Below are 23,474 nucleotides of genomic sequence, written 5' to 3'. Positions count from 1 at the left end.
GCTCTTGGACAACTTTCCGCCGTTCTTCCAGTGATTTGCTACGGAAATCAAAACAGTTATTAAGCTGATGATTACTTTGTTTACATAACAGACAAGGATCTTTGATTACTGGCTTTACTGATTTCATTTGAGTGTTGAAAACTTAACACTCTGGGGTCGACTGCGGCGCAACTTAACTTACTCTGCTGATTTTGGACAGACAGATATGATTTATACATCATTTAAAACGTTAAAGTGTCTAGTTTGTTTTCTGTCCACTCCCAATAAAAACAGAATGTTGTGCTTTTCGCAAAATTAAGAAAATAAACATGATGCACGTTTTGTTCTCTCTCCCTCAGGGAAGTCATTTCAGAAATGCGTCAGAAAATTAACTGTAACTTCACGAATACATGTCATAGAAACAAAAGATAAATGTCTACATAATGCTTGGAATGTCAGCTTTTAAATGATGTAAGTGAGATCGAAAACAGATATTGTCATTCGGTGTAAACTGTATGAGAAGTAGGAGAGGGACCGTCTCTCTAATGTTACCTGATTATCTGTAATGAGATGAGATCGCCACACCCCCGCGCCATTGAAGTGAATGAGCAGAGACATCCATATGCATAACTTATGCCTCCTGCAGTCAATGGATACGCAACCCACAACCCAGTCTCGCCATTCCTTGTTGTTTCATCCGATTGCACCAAAACATGACATCTAAATCCTTATTTAGTTGCATGTGTCAATATCTCCAGACGCGAGTGTTTCTTTGTTCTTTCGTCAAACATTTCATGCGAGGGTTCCGCACATACACAAACACACGAGTCAGGAAACTTGACGCGCTTTTTGGTATTCTTATAAAATACACGATTGCAAACAGTACAATCCTTATTTACTTGCGTATGTGTGTCACTATCTCCAGACGCGAGTGTTTTCTTTGTCTTCCGTCAAACAGTTCAAGCGATGGGAAGCACATAAACAAACACACGAGTCAGGAAGTCGAAACGGTTTTTGGTATTCTTATAAAATACGCGATTGCAAACAGTACAATCCTTATTCAGTTGCGTCTAAGCGTATATCTCCGCACAGCAAGTTTATCAAACACAGGATCACTCGCATGTGCACACATACTGCTTTCATGATCAACACGTGAGGTAATGACGGCGGCTGTAAACAAACATTGTTAAGTTTATCACGCTTGTCCCTTGTTGTGTTTCTATTATAATGATTACAAAAACACAAATAAGAGTCCAAACAACAATAGGCAGTTGTTCTTTTGAGCTTTTTACTGCACAAAGTAAACTTCTCGCTGGCCAACCAAACACAAACCCTGTGTTCACTTTACGATGGCCAAACAGTACCTTTACCATGATTAGGCTACTATGGTTTTTAAAAGGTAACTTATACTTGTGAAATTAATATAATATCAATATCAATATATACAGTATATATATATATATATATATATATATATATATATATATATATATATATATATACAGTATATATATATATATATATATTAGGGCTGTCAATAGATTAAAAAAATTAATCTAGATTAATCGCATGATTTCATGAGTTAACTCGCGATTAATCGCAAATTAATCGCACATTTTTATCCGTTCTAAATTTACCCTAATTTAACACTTTTCAGGTTTTTAATACTCTGATCATATATACATATATAGATGCTTTATGCAAATGTATGTTAACAACAGCTTGTTTACATTTTTAACAGAACCATCAAGCCATTGTTTTGTATATGCATTTTCCTTTAAGAAGAATTTTCTTTCTCCATTTTTATTTGATGCTGCATCATTTGTGACATGTGCTGTAGAAAATTAGCAAATTTTCCAAAAAATTGTTGTTCATATTTTGACATTCTCTATTAAAACATAGAACAATGCATGATTTGGTGGAATATAACAAAATATGATAGTCTAGTAGCCAACTAGGTGAACCCGGAAATGTTGAGTACACCAAAGTTTTATTGCAGAAATGTGAAGTATGGGTCCCCAGCATACAGAAACTACCAGATGCTAATTTGCATATGTTGAGCAATTTGCATAATTTGCAATATTAGCTTAATCGTCCATTTTGACCACATTTTTTGCACTAAATGGCCAATTTCTACAATATGTGAGTGGTTTTAGAGGTTTTAGAGGATGCTGATTTCATTTCTGGCATTTTCAGATTTTAAACAGCTAATTTTATTACAAATTTTGATTTATTTATTCAAAATTTTATTACTTTCAGTCATAATTTTAGGTTATTTTATGGTAAATTACAATAATCTAACATTTCAGAATCATGAGTGCACTTATAAATGTTGATTCATTGTTTACAGGGTATAGTGAGAGTGAGGCTGAATCCCCTCCTGCACTGAAAAAAAATTATTCATTGAATTTAATCATTTTTTTTAAGGTAAGTGGTTGCAATCAATTTATTTAAGCTACATTTAAACAAAAAAGATTAGTAACGTAAAATAAAATATAAAACTTTTGTTTAAATGTAGCTTAAATAAATTGATTGCAACCACTTACCTTAAAAAGCAATGCGGGTATTTGACATAACTTGGATCCTGGAACTGTATGATACATAGTAATCGGGTAAACTAAAGCCGTTTCTCAATGTCAAGGAAGGATCCTCGGAAGCCAGAATTTCGAGGATGCTACGTCATCGACGTCTGTCGAAGGACTGTTCCAATGTCGAGGATCCTCGAAATTTCAGCCAAGGACTGAGTCCTTCATTCGAGAAATATCCCATATACAGGAAAGGATGCATATTTGTATCCTTCGCGCTCTTCACACGCTGAAATCACCCACAATCCTATACGCGCAGCACCGAAAGCACACCTTTCAATCACGCAATGACGTAATGACGTGCACTTGCTAGCCTGTTCCATTTGACGTGTTCTCCGAATGCTTAAAAGGAGCCTCGCCTAGCCTCTGAAGGAAGTGACTTGTAAGGACTAGTCCTGCCAAGGAAGTGTCCTTGACATTTGGAAACGGCCTAAAACTTCGCCAGACGCAAGAGTTAAAACTGAATCTGGGCAACCCGGGTCAGCTCGCCAAACGCAAGGCTAACCAAGAGGGCTTCACCTCTGCAACAATGCAAACATGTAAATATACAACATATACATGCCATACAAGACAGGCCCCGCAAGTCACTAGGGCCATGCCAGAATGGCAGATGTGCTTTCCAGGTTGGTCCGCAAGTCGCAAAATCAAACGAGGACCCAGTTAAAACTCCGCCAAACGGAAGAGTTAAAACTGAGTCTGGGCAACCCGGGTCAGCCCGCCAGACGGAAGGCTAACCAAGAGGGCCTTACCTCCGCACCACACAAAGCACACACTGGCTACCACCTTCAGGCAAACTGCTATGCCTCACAATTAATAAAAAGGCAGCCTCATCATCTTCACTATTCTCTTCTGTTCTGTCATCATCTTCTCCAGACCCTTCATCTCTTTCTTTGTGTTCTTGGTGTTGTGTAAGTATGTTGCAGTATATACCATCATTGCCTTTGCAGGAACAATAACTGGTACAGCCCAGACCTGCAGCTACACAGCTGCACTGTGCTGATGTACAAGGTTTCAACACAGCTTTGAAACCACAGCTGACAACATCTAACAAAGCAGGAGGAGCAACTGGACTTGAATCCTGTGTGGGCATAAGCAGTTCCTCTCCTTCCTTTAGACCCATCTTTTTGTCCCATCCAAACACGGTGATATCCACAACTGGTGGATCAGGCTGGTCAGCTGATTTTCATAGTAGCACCTGTAGGTGGGCACGTCTTCCATGAAGGCGCATATAACGTTCTGTAGGAGGTAGTGCTTTCACTGCTGGGGGCCTTTTGCACTTTCGGTAAATTTCATACGGGCTCCATCCAAGGTTACAGAGTTCCTCTGATTGTAAAGATATTTTAAAGTCGCTATTTTTGCCACTGCATGGTGCAAACAGACACTTCTTTCCTGACATTTCGACTTGATCAGAACTTTTCTCTTTGTTTTGAAAATACTTAAAGGACAAGTTCGGTATTTTACACTTAAAGCCCTGTTTTCAGATTGTTTATGATGAAATAGAACGGTTTTGGCTGAAATTTTGACATATGTGGCTGCCCTGAGAATTTTTGGGTGTTTGTGTTTCACCTCACACCTCTACAATGGGTTTAATGGTGCACTGGAACAATCCTTCCTAAAATGCATTAAACTTTCGTTTACAAAGACGTGAAACTCAGCGAGTGGTCAGGGGTGTTCACTGATATGCTCATACAAAAATCGCTGCAAAAGATGCTATTTCACTATTTCATCATAAACAATCTGAAAACAGGGCTTTAAGTGTAAAATACCGAACTTTAAGTGTAAACCTAGATCCGAATGGTTAAATTAATACTACACGACAACTTGAGAAAGCAGCAAGAACACTGAATATCAAATGTTTTTAATCCATTCCTGATCAAATCACAAGAAGTCTGAATTTAAAAAAAGAAGAATACATTTTTTTTTAATAATGGTTACTAATTTTTGAACACCAGATTCACTCACAAAATGGATCTGAATAGAAATTCACAATGTACTGAACAAAACTGTCATTATAACTCATTATAACCTTTTATCTTAATGTGAAAACATAAATAAGAATATAAAAATATCAGCAAGGATAATTTCGACTTTAAAAATAGACTATGCTCCTTTGCTTCACAACATACTTATTGTATATACAACAGCTCACTGCAACAGCTTATTTGCATACTGTAAAAACATGACCAGACCTCAAGAAATGTAAACATATTGAGGTTATCAACATTCACATCAAAGAGCATGAGTTCTTGTGATTCTGAAATGTGAGAATATAGTGTTTACCATAAAAATAACCTAAAATTTTGTTCGAAATTAATAAAAAAGTGTCTAAATTGATCCAAGTCTGTTATAGAATTACCATTTTGAAGTCTGAGGGTGGCAGAAATGAAATCAGAATCCTCTAAAACCTCTAAAACCACTTACATATTGTAGAAATTGGCCATGCGGTGCAAAGTGTGTGACCAGAAGGGACGATTAAGCTAATATTGCTAATTATGCTAATTATGCAAATTGCTCAACATATGCAGGTTGGCGTCCGGCGGTTTCTGTGTGTTGGGGACCTATGCTTCCCATTCGTGCAGTGGAGCTTTGGTGTGCTCAACATTTCCGGGTTCACAATGGGGCTCTATGGGCTGGCTACTAGACTATGACATAACTACACCTGTTTGAAGTTGAAAGAGTCAGCAAAGTTAAATTACCAGAAAAATCACCACATCCATACATTAAATTACCACATCAATACCTTAAAATCACTGATAAAACTATAAGATTTAGCACACACAAAGCAAAAACATAATCAATATATGTTAAACTTTTTTTCTTTTGTTTGATTGACATTGAGACAAACTGCTTAAAATGTAAGTGATCTAATATAATGTTTAACATCAGATATTTTTACCCAACAGTTAACCAACATTTACTTAAGACATAACAGATTATAGATCCTACCTGCGTGAATTCTTATCAAAGCAGATATTTGTAAAACTTTAATTTTGTGTAGATGTCTATATATCCGGGTCGCGCACTCGCGCTTCTGTGTGCACGCGCTTCAGATGTCAGTCATTCAGCGTGAGGTGATCGCTTTTGAGTCTTGTCGCTCTTAATAACTCTTTAACAATAATCAGGTACCGAACTTTATCTCTCTTAATGACTCTTTTAACATCAAGCAAGTCCTGCAGTCTATTTTCTAAGTCATGCATAAAAGCGAAACCAAAATGAATTGAGACGCATCTTTGTATTAGATTAAGCATTAGGAGGACGGGAACGTTACACCCCAGACATATAAATAAAGATCATTTCAGATGTCCAACGAGCATTTAGAGCATTGGATTTGCTAGAAGATTTGGCTAATGTTCTTATTTCTATGAAAACCTTTGAATCATTTAGACAGGATCCCATTTGTCTGCGTCTTTGTTCATTCAACTATGGGCTGGACCAAGGGTCAAACAGAAATTGCGCGTGTCGTTAATCGGCGTTAATAAAATTAGTTGCGTTAAAATGAATTTGCGTTAACGCGTTATTAACGCGTTAAATTTGACAGACCTAATATATATATATATATATATATATATATATAATGTGTGTGTGTGTGTGTGTGTGTGTGTATTTACATTATATTGAAAAGTAAACCTTATCATGGTTTTATCATGGCCTTTCCCAACCAAAAGTGTCTTAGATATTGTAAATCAATATCTTGCTTTATGTGAATGAGTTGGCCGAATGATTTTCACATCATTTTGAAGAAAAAACTCTAGTACTACTAGATCCTGTTTTGAAAAGTCTTGGGAAAACATGTTTAGAATTAGTTTTGTGGACTTATATCAGTGACTTATAAATTTTGCTTTTTCAAAAACCACGCATAAACATTTTTCTCTCAAAAATACAAACATGTACAGTCTTGTTCAAAATAATAGCAGTACAATGTGACTAACCAGAATAATCAAGGTTTTTAGTATATTTTTTATTGCTACGTGGCAAACAAGTTACCAGTAGGTTCAGTAGATTCTCAGAAAACAAACAAGACCAGGCATTCATGATATGCACGCTCTTAAGGCTGTGCAATTGGGCAATTAGTTGAAAGGGGTGTGTTCAAAAAAATAGCAGTGTCTACCTTTGACTGTACAAACTCAAAACTATTTTGTACAAACATATTTTTTTCTGGGATTTAGCAATCCTGTGAATCACTAAACTAATATTTAGTTGTATGACCACAGTTTTTTAAAACTGCTTGACATCTGTGTGGCATGGAGTCAACCAACTTGTGGCACCTCTCAGCTGTTATTCCACTCCATGATTCTTTAACAACATTCCACAATTCATTCACATTTCTTGGTTTTACAGCATTTTTGATATCACCCCACAAGTTCTCAATTGGATTAAGGTCTGGAGATTGGGCTGGCCACTCCATAACATTAATTTTGTTGGTTTGGAACCAAGACTTTGCCCGTTTACTAGTGTGTTTTGGGTCATTGTCTTGTTGAAACAACCATTTAAGGGCATGTCCTCTTCAGCATAGGGCAACATGACCTCTCTTTAAGTATTTTAACATATGCAAACTGATCCATGATCCCTGGTATGCGATAAATAGGCCCAACACCATAGTAGGAGAAACATGCCCATATGATGCTTGCACCTCCATGCTTCACTGTCTTCACTGTGTACTGTGGCTTGAATTCAGAGTTTGGGGGTCGTCTCACAAACTGCCTGTGGCCCTTGGACCCAAAAATAACAATTTTACTCTCATCAGTCCACAAAATGTTCCTCCATTTCTCTTTAGGCCAGTTGATGTGTTCTTTGGCAAATTGTAACCTCTTCTGCACAGGCCTTTTTTTAACAGAGGGACTTTGCGGGGGATTCTTGAAAATAGATTAGCTTCACACATCCGTCTTCTAACTGTCACAGTACTTACAGGTAACTCCAGACTGTCTTTCATCATCCTGGAGGTGATCATTGGCTGAGCCTTTGCCATTCTGGTTATTCTTCTATCCATTTTGATGGTTGTCTTCCGTTTTCTTTCACGTCTCTCTGGTTTTGCTCTCCATTTTTAGGCATTGGAGATCATTTTAGCTGAACAGCCTATCATTTTTTGCACCTCTTTATAGGTTTTCCCCTCTCCAATCAACTTTTTAATCAAAGTACGCTGTTCTTCTGAACAATGTCTTGAACGACCCATTTTCTCAGCTTTCAAATGCATGTTCAACAAGTGTTGGCTTCATCCTTAAATAGGGGCCACCTGATTCACACCTGTTTCTTCACAAAATTGATGACCTCAGTGATTGAATGCCACACTGCTATTTTTTTGAACACACCCCTTTCAACTAATTGCCCAATTGCACAGCCTTGAGAGCGTGCGTGTCATGAATGCTGGGTCTTGTTTGTTTTCTGGGGGTCTGCTGAGCCTGCTGGTGGCTTGTTTGCCACGTAGCAATAGAAGTGTGCTGGGAACCTTGATTGTTCTGGTTGGTCACATTGTGCTGCTGTTATTTTGAACAAGACTGTACATACATGTTGATTATATGATATTGTAGCCCAGTTTGTGATGGACACAGTGTTATGGGACTTTTGCCATTAATATGTTTTTAAGCAACTGAAAAAAGCACAAATGTCAGTGCATGTCAAAACTTCCCCAGGGCCCTAAAAACCCCTTAGACCCCAGAGGGTTAAACATTGTTTCTTTTGATGTCCCTTGGAGTGAATTTGTCAATAGCGGGTCCTAAAGCATAAAGAGCCTGAAAAGAGGTTACTCGATTGCAAGCAATATCTGCTACTGCTGACACGAAAGCAGAAAATTCCTTAAAACTTGAAAACTCTTGATTTGACTGAGGGCTTGTGTGACTTGTCGATTCCATCGACTGGCTGCCCAGTCAGGCAATTTCTGAACAAGTTTTTGATTCTTTTGGTAATCATTTAAAATCTGAAGGCCATTAACATGAGGCATAGCATTTTCACATGCACTGAGGAAGTCTGAAAAGTTTCGAAGACCTGTCGCATCTTTTACCTGAATTTTAGACCAATTAGCCAATTTCTCTCTGAAAGCCTTTTATATAGTAAATGGGTTGACCATAACGACAATTCAATTTATCCCAGGCATCAGAATAAGCATCATCATCAGTTCTAAAAAATATACCCTCCAAAGCCTTACTGACAGAGTCACTCATGTACTTCTTCAGCAGACAAGACGCATTTTCTTTCAATAAGAACAGTGAATGATGATTTCCATTCAATAAATCGAATAGGATCTCCTGTGAAAACAGAAGGCTCAGGCACTGGTAATCGGCCATAGCTTGACTGTCTTGAAGGATTGAAGTGGAGACAGGCATTCGTGAAACTGATTGAGACGTCCTAACATTTAAATCTGCTTGAGTCACATTCTGAGACATACCTTGCATCCTTTTAATGTTTACTTGAGGGGTATCACACTTTTCTCTGATCTGGCTACAATCTGAAGATGATTTCAAAGTTTCCCCAATCTCATTATCATAGACTTCTACTTTGGCTTGTGCTGCTTTTAAATCTTTTTGTGCTTGTATTCGCTGCAACCCTTTTACTCAGCGTCAACTGCCCTTTTATGCGGTTCTTCCAGCAGCTGCACCCTTTCTTTGCACTTTTCTTCTTCCAATAAAGACTCATAAGCAACTTCCTTAGCCGCTAAATCAGCAGCAGCCTCTACTCGTTTTGCTGCTAAACTTGAAACAACAGAGCATTGACTGGAATGTTTACTAGATACCTGACTAATACATGAAACAGTTGAACCAAAAATTGAGTGTGCATGTTGATGACTTAGCAATGTTTGAAGTCTCCCTTTCTCTTCCAGCATCAAAATCTCCATCTACCCCTGAAATCCTTTCATGAATGATTTTAATAACATCAGCTGTGACTGCTTCGCATGCATCAATTTTCAGACGCATTTCGGTAGTAGGTGATACATGCTGCCTAATTCTATCATAAACATTCAGAGCTTTTGTTTTTGCTGCCTCGAAATCATCAATTAACATAGCTAACTAAGTCATTGTAATGTCAGTTTTAAGCCATTCACGAGCTCTACGGGCTTCAATTTTCCACTTATCATACAAGAGAGTAATCTCCAAAGTTATTAAGCTACGCCCCTAGCAACCATTTTGGGCACCCTAGCAACATCTCCCATAGACTGCCATTATAAAATGCCCAGATGGATATCTTTGCATCACACTGTCATAGAGACATGGGGGTGGGATAATTTTACTCAGGCATCCAATCAGTCTCTCGGGATCCTTACAGAGTTATTAAGCCATGCCCCTAGCAACCAAATATCAGCACCCTAGCAACAGAACGAACAAAGCCTTATATCTCTGGATCAGAACATCATGGAGACTCAGGAATTGGACCGTTTTAGTTTTGGCTTGGAGTGTAATTACTATCTGATGCCAATTTTCTTCCTAGCAACCATATTTAGTACTCTAGCAACCAAATAAACAAAGCCTTATATCTCCGCATCAGAACATCATAAAGACACGGGGGTTGGAACGTTTTACTTGTGGTTTGGAGTGTAATTACTATGGGATGCCAATTTTCTCCCTAGCAACCAAATTTAGTACTGAATAAACAAAGCTTTATATCTCCGCATAAGTACATCGTAGAGAAACACAGGGGTTGGACCGTTTTACTTGTGGCTTGGAGTGTAATCACTATGGGATGTCAATTTTCTCCCTAGCAACCAAATAAACAAAGCCTTATATGTCCGCATCAGAACATCGTAGAGACACTGGGGCTGGGGGCAGCCAACATTGGCTTAACTTAGCGCTTTACTATATACGTTATATTATTACTACGCTCCCTTGTACGGTTTATTCTTAGCCGTGGTAGTCTGCTTCTTATATTATCTATTGATTTTTCCCCTACATCTATTCATGTAAAGCTGCTTTGAAACAATTAACAATTGTGAAAAGCGCTATATAAATAAGAAAAAAATTACCCAAGCAACCAAATACGGTACCATAGCAACGGAGTAAAAGAAGCCTTATATTTCCGCATCAGAACATTGTAGAGACAGAGGGGTTAGGTCTTTTAAACATGTTAGCTTCATGCTAACTTCATGCTAAATCATGTAACCTTTATGCTAGCTTCATATTAAATCATGCTAGCTTCATGCTAACTTCATGCCAAATCATGCTAGCTTCATGCTAAATCATGTTAGCTTCATGCTAACTTCATGCTAAATCATGCTAGCTTCATGTTAAATCATGTTTGCTTCTTAAACATACTAACAGCCTACTAAACTAAACTTCTGTCAAACCGTTTTAAACATTCAGGCCAGGCTTTGTCAAGCCAACATTAAGTTTGTCTTCAAACTTTAAAGGCGCTCTAAGCGAATTGAAGCGTTTTAGACCATAAAACATTTTTTGTTACATACCGGAAACATCTCCTCACTATCTGCTTGCTGCCTGTCCGCTGATCAAACTGTAAAAAAACGCGATCTCTGTAGACAGCTCAGACTCGACAAACGGCAATATCAACAAGTGGCCAAACCTAGCATCACATAACAAAACAAAGTATTCCAGCCAATAAACGACAAAAAGGATTTGGGGGTGGTGGTTGGGCGCGTTCATGAAAGCACGGAAGGGAGGGGGAGGGGGAGGAGTTAGCTACGCTCCGTCTGTTTGAAAACAGTTTCAAACGTCAACAATAACTAACGTCTCGCAGATTCGCTTAGAGCAGTGGTTCTCAAACTTTTTCCGCGTGTGGCCCCCCTTGTGTACAGTGCATTCCTTCGCGGCTCCACAAAGAAATTTATGACAAAAACGTATCTAAAATATAACATTTTAATTAAACAAAACATATTAAGTTATACAAAGTAGTGCTGTTGGTTAGTAGCCTTATTTTTTTAGGTTTAATTATACAGAATTCATGATAAATGAATGTATTTTATAAAATGTCATAAAACTGGGGCCCCCCTGGCACCATCTCGCGGCCCCCCTGGGAAAAAGAAGTACACTTTAAGTTCATTTTATTAAGTATACTTAAGTAATGTTTGGAGTATAGTTTTAAGTATACTTTATGTAGTAAGTGTACTAACATTTATGTTCTAGTAGTATACTTGTAAGTGTACTGCTTGAATACCGCTTGGGACTAAATTGGCCCACTTTTAGTATATAAAAGTATACTTCTAAGTATACTATAAGTGTGAGAGTAGTCAACTTTAAGTGTACAACTAGTGCACAATTAGTTCTTCATTTGTACTGCAAGTGAACTCATGAGTATACTAGTAGTTTTCTAAACTTATACTTCAAGTGTACGTGCAAATGTTCTGTTAGTGTACTCTTAGTAAACTAGTAGGTTACTTATTGTATACTGCTTGTGTAACAAAGCACTTTGACACTGAGGATCCATCTGCAGGTTTTTATTAAACACACTCATATTCCAACAGGCAAGGTCAAACAACAGCAAACACAGCAATGTAGGGCAGGCAAATCTCGTAGTCATGAAACACGCAAAAGGGTCAGAGCAGGCAACAAACATACTCATAAAACCGGGTAAAACAGATAAAGATCAATAAATACAGATCGATATGCAGGCAGGCAAACCGCTCAGCAATGACAGCCGGTACAAATCAAGATTTGCACTGACTGAATGTTTCCAGAGAGTTTATATAGGCTGTCCAATGAGCTTCAGGTGGCAGAGTAATCAGTCCAGGCATGCGGAATTATGGGAAATGGAGTCCAGAACGAAAGTTAATTTTCAGGGGATTCAGCCATATATATAAATACATATACAACCTCAAATCAGAAAAAGTTGGCACACTGTAGAAATTTTGGATAAAAAAGGAATGGAATAATTTATAAATCTCATAAACTATTCACAATAGAATATAGATAACATATCAAATGTTGAAAGTGAGACATTTTTAAATGTCATGCCAAATATTGGCTCAATTTGGATTTTATGAGAGCTACACATTCCAAAAAAGTTGGGACAGGTAGCAATAAGAGGCTGGAAAAGTTAAATGAACATAAGGAACAGCTGGAGGATGACCAATGTTTAGGAATAGGAATGTTGTCCCATTCTTGTCTAATACAGACTTCTAGTTGCTCCACTGTCTTAGGTCTTCTTTGTCGCATCTTCCTCTTTATGATGCACCAAATATTTTCTATGGGTGACAGATCTGGACTGCAGGCTGGCCATTTCAGTACCCGGATCTTTCTTCTACGCAGCCATGATGTTGTAATTGATGCAGTATGTAGTCTGGCATTGTCATGTTGGAAAATGCAAGGTCTTCCCCGAAAGAGACAACGTCTGAATGGGAGCATATGTGGTTATAGAACTTGGATAAACCTTTCAGCATTGATGGTGCCTTTCCAGATGTGTAAGCTGCCCATGCCACATGCACTCATGCAACACCATACCATCAGAGATGCAGGCTTCTGAACTGAGCGCTAATAACAACTTGTCCTCTTTAGTCCGGATGAAATGGCTTCCCAGTTTTCCAAAAAGAACTTCAAATTTTTATTCGTTGGACCGCAGAACAGTTTTCCACTTTGCCACAGTCCATTTTAAATGAGCCTTGCCCAGGGAAAACGGCTGTGCTTATGGATCATATATAGATATGGCTTCTTTTTTGACCTATAGAGTTTTAACTGGCAACGGCGAATGGCACAGTGGATTGTGTCCACTGACAATGTTTTCTTGAAGTATTCCAGAGCCATATAGTATTCCATATAATATTTAAGTATATTTCTGAGAAATACCTAAAGTACATTTTAGAGAAGTACATAAAAAGTAAACTGAAAGTATACTTTCTTATTTTAAAGTTTAAAAGAAGTATACTTATATAGCACACTTGAATAAACTTCTTTTTCGTAAGGGTATAGTTAATATTTTATCAGTATGTACCTTGTTGCCACTTTTGACTGGGGCAAAATTCTTTAATTCTTTAACCTTTGTTGCTGTTGCAGCCTTTCCTTATCATTAGCTATCTTTTCTTTTTCCTTTTATTTTTCTATTTGTTAGATCTCCCCTCGCACATATGGAGGACCACAAGAGTCATGCAAAATGTAATAAAGAACATCAATATTTAATAACTACCTGGACAATGAAAATAGCAATTAATAGATTTGTTAAAAATTCATCAATTAATCTATAAATAAATAGACAAAGTTACAGAAAAAATCATCATGTAACATTTTATTAGGCAATTAAAAGTGATATTATAAAAATAACGTAGAAATGAAATATTAACCGATAATAGTTCAAATGAATATAACAATTTACAAAATCAACATAAAACACTCAATAAGTTCATCATTTTAAATTACATTTACAAATTCTTAATTAAATACTGGAATTTCAAAATGTATTTCAAAAAGCGATTTAAAAAGAGAAATAAATAACTGGATTTATAAATTGAATTACAAATACAGGTTTAAATTTGGCATTTAAAAGGGCATTTCCGTTTAACATTTCTGTTGTCATTTCCCGATGGTTCTCCTTGTTCTTTTCGCTGTTCGATTTGCTTTTCGTTTCAGCCTTTTCCGTGACTCTTTGGGTCCTTGCAAATGGTCAAATGAGAAATGCAAATTAGCTATGGCCAGGTGGATGTAACAAGCTCGCTGATTGGCTCTGATTGTCATGCGCAGATTTATAGATCTCCGGATGAGGACCCAAAGAGTCACGGAAAAGCTAAATAGAGAGACTAAAACGAAAAGCAAATCGAATAGCGAAAAGAATAAGAAGAACCATCAGGAAAATGAAAACACAAATGATAAACGGAAATGCCCTATAAAATGCCTAATTCCAAAACTCCAAACACATACACATTCTCAAAACACATTCTGCACTCTAATGCACATGTCATGCATACTGCTAAACACAAGCGGCAACATTCAATCACAAATAGAGCACACATGTCATTGATTAAACACAACCACTCAAAAGGGATTTAACCTGTTTCAAATGATGTGACACAACCAATATAAGACAGTTCAATGTTACACAATGCATTGTAGGCTTTATACTCTACAACAAATTGTATGACTCTGAACATTGTGCTTTCCTTTGTTGTGACTGCTTTACAGTTTTACAGTATCAAGGAAACAAAAGACAAGTTTGTGAGATGTAGGGTACAGTACTGTAAAAATAGGGGTAAAAATCCTTAGATCATCTCTCAAAAGTACATTTTTACATCAGTTAACATGTCAATCCCATCAAAATGGCAAGTCTGTGTGTCATTGTTCATGAACAAGACAGTCAAAATGTTGCTGTGTTGTAAATATACCAAGTGTACACATATGTGTCAGTATTTTTTTTATGTAAACTGTGGATTACTTTACAATTTCACCTTTTTTTCTGTAAACAAATTACACAAATTGTGATTTTAAAATTTTTGTCCTCATTTAGTTTCCTGCAATATTCTCAGTTGAGACTATTGCAAAAATAAACAAATCCTCCTATGAAGCTCTTCCTCTGACCTTCTCTGAGGATCTTCGTCAGCTGGTAAAAGACACACTTCAACCTGATCCAGCATGCCGTCCATCTGTCAGTGAGATCTTGACCAGACCTTTCATCATTAAGTATCTTCACGAAAAGGTAAGCTGCCTAATTAAAATATTTAATTTTCCATACAATTTACTATTAAAAGTGCATATTGGCATTTTGTTCTAAACAAAATGAAAAGCATTGAAGAAATCTGTTTTTTTCCCAGACCTTGACAACTATTGATACTCTTAATACAACACTTCAGGTCTTAAGAACCCTAGCTAATGATTTGGAAAGAGTCCATTTCAATACAACTGTAGGCAGTCTCACGGGAGGTGTAGTGGCACTGGCTGGAGGAATTACATCTGTGGCAGGACTTATTCTCTCTCCGTTCACTCTTGGAGGGTCTCTGATATTAACAGGAGTGGGAATCGGCACTTCAGTAGCTGGAGGAGTAACTGCTGGTACCTGCACCATAACAAACATGGTTAACCAGAGCACAAAACGGCAAAATATCAAAATGCTCTTAAAAGAGTTTCAAGAAAAGATGAACTCCATAGTTTGCTGCATCCAAAACATCCAAATAGCTGCGGAAACTTTAGATAAACAGTTTTCCACCACCGATGATGGGTTTTCCAATGCACAACCAGGGGCAAGTGCTGGAGCTCGACTTGGACGAGGACTTGGAGGAATTCCAGAGATTTTCCGAGCAATTCAAGTTGCAAAGGCTGGAAGGGTGGCAGCTCAGGCCGCAAGAGCCGTTCGTGTGGCTGAAGCGGCTACAGGAGTTTTGGCTGCACTTTTTGTAGCTGTTGATGTCTTCTTTGTGGTTCTCGACTCTAAAGAAATCCACAACATCCGCCAAGATAAAGCTTCAAGAGCAAGTCGACAAGCATCAGCATCCACCAGCAACCAAAGCACAGAGTCACCTGACCATACATCGAAAAACAGCAATACAACAAATTCACTGGCAGAAAAGCTGAAGTCTGAGACCATGAAATTTGTGACAAAAATAAGGGAGACAACAGATGAACTTCAGAAAATTCTGGATACAATACGAGATGCAATGCACCCAAACTCTCCAGTCATAGACTGATTATAGTTGTAGCAAAGGTTAGGTGATGATTAATGTATATTCTGGGTTTCCATGAAAAAAATACCATATAAAATATTTTATTGCTAGTTTCAATATAGCTTAGAGAAACTTTGTGTATGGATAAGACAGTCAAATTGTTTAGTCATCTTGTCAATATAACACTTTACTCTGGAGGGATGTTCTGATGTAAACTATGGCTAAAGTTTTGATGACAATTATTGTAAATTGTAGGTTACACCTTAGTGTAAGTTATGTGGGAGTTTGATTGCAAGAGACTGGACAAAATTTACATTTACACTCTTACTGTTTGTACTGTAATTCGTTGACAGACCATCTCAGTTAAGGGTTTAAATTTATGCTTTTTTTATCTGATTCATCGATTAATCGAAAAAAGAATCGTCAGAGCAATCGTTATTAAAATAATCGTTAGTTGCAGCCCTAATGATGTCACAGCAGTAGGCAGCGCAAATATAACGGCATGCTTATAATCCCTCCCACTTCGAAGTGTTACCTAAATCAATGGAAAAATATTAAACCATCAACTAAGGAATTAATAATAAAGGGAAGGAGAGCCAGATGAATGTTCCAAAATGTATTTTATTTAACACTTTGTTAAGAATAAATTGCCTGTGAATCATTTGCAAAGACACAACAGATCAGCATGCCTGAACTTTAATGATCTGAACTCTTCTCTACTGGGAAGTAAAACCAGGCTTTTTAAAGAGATTAGCATGCCTGTGCACCCGTGTGGCCAATCCTACTAATTATCCCCAAAGTAACCACTCAGTGGCGTAGCAAGTGAGTCCTGGGCTCATATGCAAAAAAATTACGGCTTCCTTTTTGGTAGTTTTGGGTAGTTTTTGACTCGTGACTAACTTCTCCGCCTTCTCTTTTCTCTTTGAGGCCCCACTTTTATGTTTATATTTGTCCATCCTTAATGTTCATATAGATAGCCGCTATAGTAATCTCTCACACTGTGTTTACTTTCATATTGGCGCGGCGATGCGTCATGTAAAAAAATTATGGCATAGTAGTCTACGGCAGCCGCAAAGTGCAAAAAAAATTATAAATGCAAACAAGAAATGATGGAGAAATTAGACATTACGGAGAAATAAGAAATCACTACACATGATATGCATACAAAAATATATTTTTTGCTGCACAAATAAAAATTAAATTGAAAAAATAATGTAATTAAAAGCTGGGGCGGGCCCAGGGCCGGGCCCCCAATGACCCATTTGCACTTGCATACCCTGCATGCCCAGACGCTACGCCACTGTAACCACTTCAAACCAATAGGTGGAGCACGGAGAACACTGCAAAGGAGAGGCAGAGAAACACGGCTGTGACAGCATATGCTTTAAATCCTGTAGTGTGAACTTGGCATTATTGTAAAAAAAGTTAAAACAACTTGGTTTTGCAAGTCAAGTCAACTGAAGGATCCTTCCTTTGTAATGGTTTTGTTCTGTGTTTACTTGTGTTCTGTGTATTTTTGTATTTTGGACTTTTATTTTGATACCCTGCTCTGTTCTGACTTTTATTTTGATATTCATCATGCCATGTCACAGTTCACATTTCCTGTCTGTCTGTATATAAGTCACTTCCTGTTCACCTGTTCCTGGCTGAATATTATACATAGTAAGCCCAACCTGTTACCTGTCTGAGTCTGATATCTGTTGATCTGTTAAACCTGTTACCTGTATCTGTTCCTGTTTTTTGACCATTGCCTGTATTTTGGATTCTGCCTGTTTTGCTGCCTGCCTTGAACCTTTGCCTGTACTTGGATTCTGTTTGTGGATTACCCTGTTTGGATTTGGTTGCTGGCCCTTTATGGGATTTTACTTAATAAACACCTTTTGCATATGGATTCACACTTTCTCCGCTTTCATTAAAGCACACCCTGTTACAGAATATTCAGCCATAACCCGGAATCCAGCGAAGGTTTGTAATCTCCCACCAGCACCATGAAACCCATTTTTGCCCTGCTTGCACTACGCCAGAACCACCGCCCCATTGAGGAGTATGTTAAGGATTTTTTGGACTTGAGTTACAAGGTACATTTTGATGACATTACTCTGAAGAACCTGTTCTATAATGCTTTGGACGAATGGTTGCGTTTATGTATGCCCCATGATATGTCTGCCTGGTCCCTGGAGAGTTATATTGACTTTGCCCTGCTGTTGTGTGGTTCTCCGTTCACTGTGGGTGTGGTGGATAATGAACCTGGGAATATTCACCACACACCCAGCCATGTTCTGCCCGTTCTGCCCAAACCTGTTAAAACCATGCCTGCTCCCAAAATGGCCGCCACCATGCCTGATCACAAAATGGCTGCCATCCTGCCTGTCTCTGCACCTGTTTGTGAGAGAGTTACCGTCATCCCTGCACCTGTATTTCAGAGAGCCATCGTCACCACCACACCAGCACTTAGGAGGGCTACTGTTCACCCTGCACCTGTCATCTAGATGGCCGCCCTGCCTGAACCGACGACCACAGAGGTATGTTCCATTGACTTAATAGTCCCTGAATTTGCAATAGCCCTGTGGTGCGTCTGGTCTGCCTTCTGCTTTGTTGTTCCCGAGGTTCCTCAAGGCCCTGAATCAGACTCATCTGATCTGCCCGTCTCATCTGATCTGCCCGTCTCATCTGATCTGCCCGTCTCATCTGATCTGCCCGTCTCATCTGATCTGCCCGTCTCATCTGATCTGCCCGTCTCATCTGATCTGCCCGTCTCATCTGATCTGCCCGTCTCATCTGATCTGCCCGTCTCACCTGATCCGCCCGACTCCTCTGATTCTTCTGATTCATCTAATCCATCTGATTCATCTGATTCGTCTGTCCTGCCCGACTCATCTGATTCGTGTGTCCTGCCCGACTCATCTGATTCGTCTGTCCTGCCCGACTCATCTGATTCGTCTGTCCTGCCCGACTCATCTGATTCGTCTGTCCTGCCCGACTCATCTGATTCGTCTGTCCTGCCCGACTCATCTGATTCGTCTGTCCTGCCCGACTCATCTGATTCGTCTGTCCTGCCCGATTCACCAGTCCCGTCTTGCTCATCTGATTTGTCTGGTAAACCACCTGGGACATCACCACCCTGGGCTTTGGGAGCTTTCCCAAGTTTTTTTTGGGGGGGGGTAGTACCCGGACACAGGGAGGAGGCAGAGGACACCAAGGCGGAGGCCGAAGTGTGCTCGGACCCTTCCTCTCCCTGTGTTCCAGGTCTATTCCTGCCTCATGATCTAGCTCCATGTCTGCCCCATGACCCAGGTCCAAGCCTGCCCCATGACCCAGGTCCAAGCCTGCCCCATGACCCAGGTCCAAGCCTGCCCCATGACCCAGGTCCAAGCCTGCCCCATGACCCAGGTCCAAGCCTGCCCCATGACCCAGGTCCAAGCCTGCCCCATGACCCAGGTCCAAGCCTGCCCCATGACCCAGGTCCAAGCCTGCCCCATGACCCAGGCCCGCATCTGCCCCATGACCCAGGCCCGCATCTGCCATATGACCCAGGACCTCTCCTGAACTACCCTGCCTTTGCCAAGAGGTCCTGGCCCGCCCGCCCACCCTCTATTGGACTGTATGTTTTGTTTGTTGGGCTCCGGGAGTCGCCCTTTAGAGGGGGGGTTCTGTAATGGTTTTGTTCTGTGTTTACTTGTGTTCTGTGTATTTTTGTATTTTGGACTTTTATTTTGATACCCTGCTCTGTTCTGACTTTTATTTTGATATTCATCATGCCATGTCACAGTTCACATTTCCTGTCTGTCTGTATATAAGTCACTTCCTGTTCACCTGTTCCTGGCTGAATATTATACATAGTAAGCCCAACCTGTTACCTGTCTGAGTCTGATATCTGTTGATCTGTTAAACCTGTTACCTGTATCTGTTCCTGTTTTTTGACCATTGCCTGTATTTTGGATTCTGCCTGTTTTGCTGCCTGCCTTGAACCTTTGCCTGTACTTGGATTCTGTTTGTGGATTACCCTGTTTGGATTTGGTTGCTGGCCCTTTATGGGATTTTACTTAATAAACACCTTTTGCATATGGATTCACACTTTCTCCGCTTTCATTAAAGCACACCCTGTTACATCCTTATATCCTCATGTGCAGAATGTTTTTATTATTGTGTTTTTTAGTTTATTTTTAATAATTTTTTACATAAACATCATAATCATTTTATAATCATAGTTATCCACATAATTGTTTATTTGATCATTTTACAATATTATTTTTGTTATTATCATTATCATTTTCATCATTTTATAGTTGTCTCACATTTGTGAAGTTTCATGAGCTGTCCTGTCTGTGTGTAAACAGAGATAGATAGAGAATGTTTATGGAAGCTCAAGGTTTGTGGGATGGTATAACAGTGCATGTTGAATTCATGCTTGTGGGACATGGGTTGAACGAGGTTTGAACATTGAGACATATGCAAATGAAGCTGTCCATCAATAAAACTCTGTTCTATTTTATCATCTAAACCTTCGTCTCATGTCTTCTGCTTGTGCTCTCCTCTAGCAACAATTGATGAACCTTGTAACTCACAGAAGCCTGTTAAACAAGTAAATTTATATTTTCTGACGTGATCTGGCATTTGGGGCTGGATCGTTTTTTCTTTTGTCTGTGGTGTGGAGACCTGATCTAACACAACGTACTATTTTAAGTTTTTCCTTAAAAAAGTTGACATTGCAGATAAATTCAAGTTGAAATTGTTGAATTTAATTTTTAACCCCTTCAGACCCTGCGTCCACGGGAATGGACATCACATGTTTTGGGGTTCAAACCAATAAAAATGCTGATCAACCAATCAAAATAAGGCACGCTGATTAAACATTGGAAAAATAATGCACACTAATTAAACATTGGAAAAATCAGGTCTGAAGGGGTTAAGTTAACTGTTAAAGTAACATAAAGATATGTGTTGATTTGACAAAAATGCTGCTTTTTGGTATGTGTGCACATGCAATGCATGTCTAGACGTAGATATGTGTTCAGAGTCCTGGTGTGTGCTACTTTCTTTAGCTGCAAGAACTTGCCTACAGCTGCATCTGCAACATGGCTACCAAAGCAACGGACAGAAATGCAAGGAAATCAAGGAATGTAAAAAGATTAGGGCTGTCAAAATAAACACGTTAATAACGCATTAAAGGCAGGATAGGCAGGAATTATCTAAACAAAACTTTATTAGTCTTTATATACCAATACATAAGTAAAATGTAAGTACTCTGAAAAAGAGAGTATAAAAACATACACACACACACACACACACACACACACACACACACACGTAAGGCCAGAAGCCCCACTGTCGTTGTTAATGCAGGTTCAGTGGCAAACGGTGGCAAACTATTTACCGCAATTACAGTTTTTTCCAATTGCTAACACACTAAAATGACATGAACAGCACAACTATTTAAACTGACACACAGAGAGCAACACCTCTTCTCAAGTCTCCAAAAGTCTAAACACATTTTCTGCTTTACACACATTTTGCAATTCACAATGGCACTTTTTAAATGCACTGAACACGGTTCTCTGCACAATACACAACAATCTGACATAAAGTCACATGTTTGCCTTTTCAAAACACTACCATTCAAAATGACACTACACAAGCTAAATGGCCAATATATGTGCCACCTGCCCAAACACCTGAATGGTTAATTGTTAACACTTCAATCAGGATGTAAGCACTAGAAAAGACCACAGGAACGTCATTGGCCACAGAGCCATTATAGATGTTCCTAGCTAACGTGGTGGGAACATCACAATGTGTGCTGCCATTTCCAATATGGATGGTGTCCTCCACCTTCATGCCAACCTTGATACAACACAGCCCATATTCTCACATTTCTAGAAAGACTGCACAACATTCTCATACCATCAGAGTGTATGAATGATGTAGACCAAAGAAACCAGTACGTTGTAGTATGGCACAACGTGAGCTTTCATCGTGTAGCTCCAGTCCAAATCTGGTTTGCTGACTACCAAACATTTATTGTGCAATACCTCCCACCATACTTGCCATTTTTGAACCCCATAGAAGAGTTATATGGAAGGTATATGACCAGCAGCCCTTTGTGCACATGCCTCTTTTGCAGGCTATGGAAGAGACATATGATGAGATTGATGTTGGTGCAATTTAGGGATGAATAAGGCGCTCAAGGTGCTTCTTCCCTCGATGTCTGGCAAGGGAATATATTGCCTGTGATGTGGACGAGGCGTTATGACTTGTTTGTGGAAAAATAAAAAAAATTCAACAGCATGTGTGTCTATCTGCAAATATTTTTGTGCATGTGAACAATCTAATACATATTTTAGTATTATGGCAAAGCATACTAAAGAAAAGTGCACTTTTCATTATGCTCAACTGTGTGTAGTTGGTTAGACAAAAATCTGGTAATATGAATGAAGTGTGTTCCAATTTGTGTCAAAGTTTGATTTTGATAATGTTATATGTAGTTTAGGTTGGAGTGCTTCATTTTGCAGGATATATGTGGTATTTTGCTATTTGGGTGTGTGGTTTTGTAAATTGTGTTAAGTTTTTTGATAAAACCAGACTAGTTTGCAAAATTGTGTGTTAGCAATTGGAAAAAACTGTAATTTTGAAGTGTTCATGCTGCTAAGGTTTTTATTTATTTATTTATTAGGTTGGTCTATGTTGGTCAATTTATGTGCCGAGTGGGCATTTTTTATTTCACCCTAGTAAATGGCGATATAAACATAAATAAATGCTGTAGAAGTAATCATTGTTAGTTCATTTTAGCTAATGTATTAACTAATTGTTAATACATACAACCTGTAAAGTGTTACCAACATATCTATATAAAATAAAAATACGCATTTTGCATCATATTTGACCTTCGAGTCAGAGCACATAAATAAAGACTCCGCGCCCCCTCTGCTGGTGAATCTAGACATAAACATGAACTGGACTTCGACCTATCATCTTTGCATAGAGTTAATCCATTCCGCGACCGTGCACAATGATGACCCAGCGCTGTTGCGTCTGGGTTTGTGTAATTAATTAATTTGCGTCTAAAATGTAAGTAATAAGTTTATATTACATATGTTATGTATATATGTACAAACAAATATATACATACATACAAATACAAAACAATACAAATAACAGATAAATAAAGACATGTACTTCTCAGCACATTCAACCAAAATTATTATAAATAATTAATTCATGAAAGAAGATAAAATGAAGCACGTGATTAAAACAGCGAAAATCTCAGAAAAGGTAGCAGATGAAAAGATGCTTAATTGACTTTGAGGTTGTATGCAAAATTTACTTGGCTCAAAAATCATAAATCCCCATCATCCAAAAAAATAAATGCCCCATAATCCACAAAAGATGCCCATAAT

The 23,474-nt window shown here is 38.6% G+C and overlaps 1 protein-coding gene across 1 annotated transcript in view; it reads left to right on the top strand.

Annotated features, from left to right (window-relative positions):
* Window positions 1-17,548, top strand: part of LOC129416620 (uncharacterized) — a 49,127-nt gene extending 31,579 nt beyond the window's left edge. The window contains exons 9-10 of the mRNA XM_073873636.1: window positions 14,931-15,172; window positions 15,216-17,548. Coding sequence (XP_073729737.1) covers window positions 14,931-15,172; window positions 15,216-16,104 — 1,131 coding nt within the window. The 3' untranslated portion in view covers window positions 16,105-17,548. The remainder of the gene's footprint in view (window positions 1-14,930; window positions 15,173-15,215) is intronic.
* Window positions 17,549-23,474: the final 5,926 nt, after the last annotated feature.

Source organism: Misgurnus anguillicaudatus, chromosome 11, assembly GCF_027580225.2.
Source record: "Misgurnus anguillicaudatus chromosome 11, ASM2758022v2, whole genome shotgun sequence".
Taxonomy (NCBI): domain Eukaryota; kingdom Metazoa; phylum Chordata; class Actinopteri; order Cypriniformes; family Cobitidae; genus Misgurnus; species Misgurnus anguillicaudatus.
Note: the sequence above shows the minus strand (reverse complement) of the source record. Positions and strands in the feature narration are given on the sequence as shown.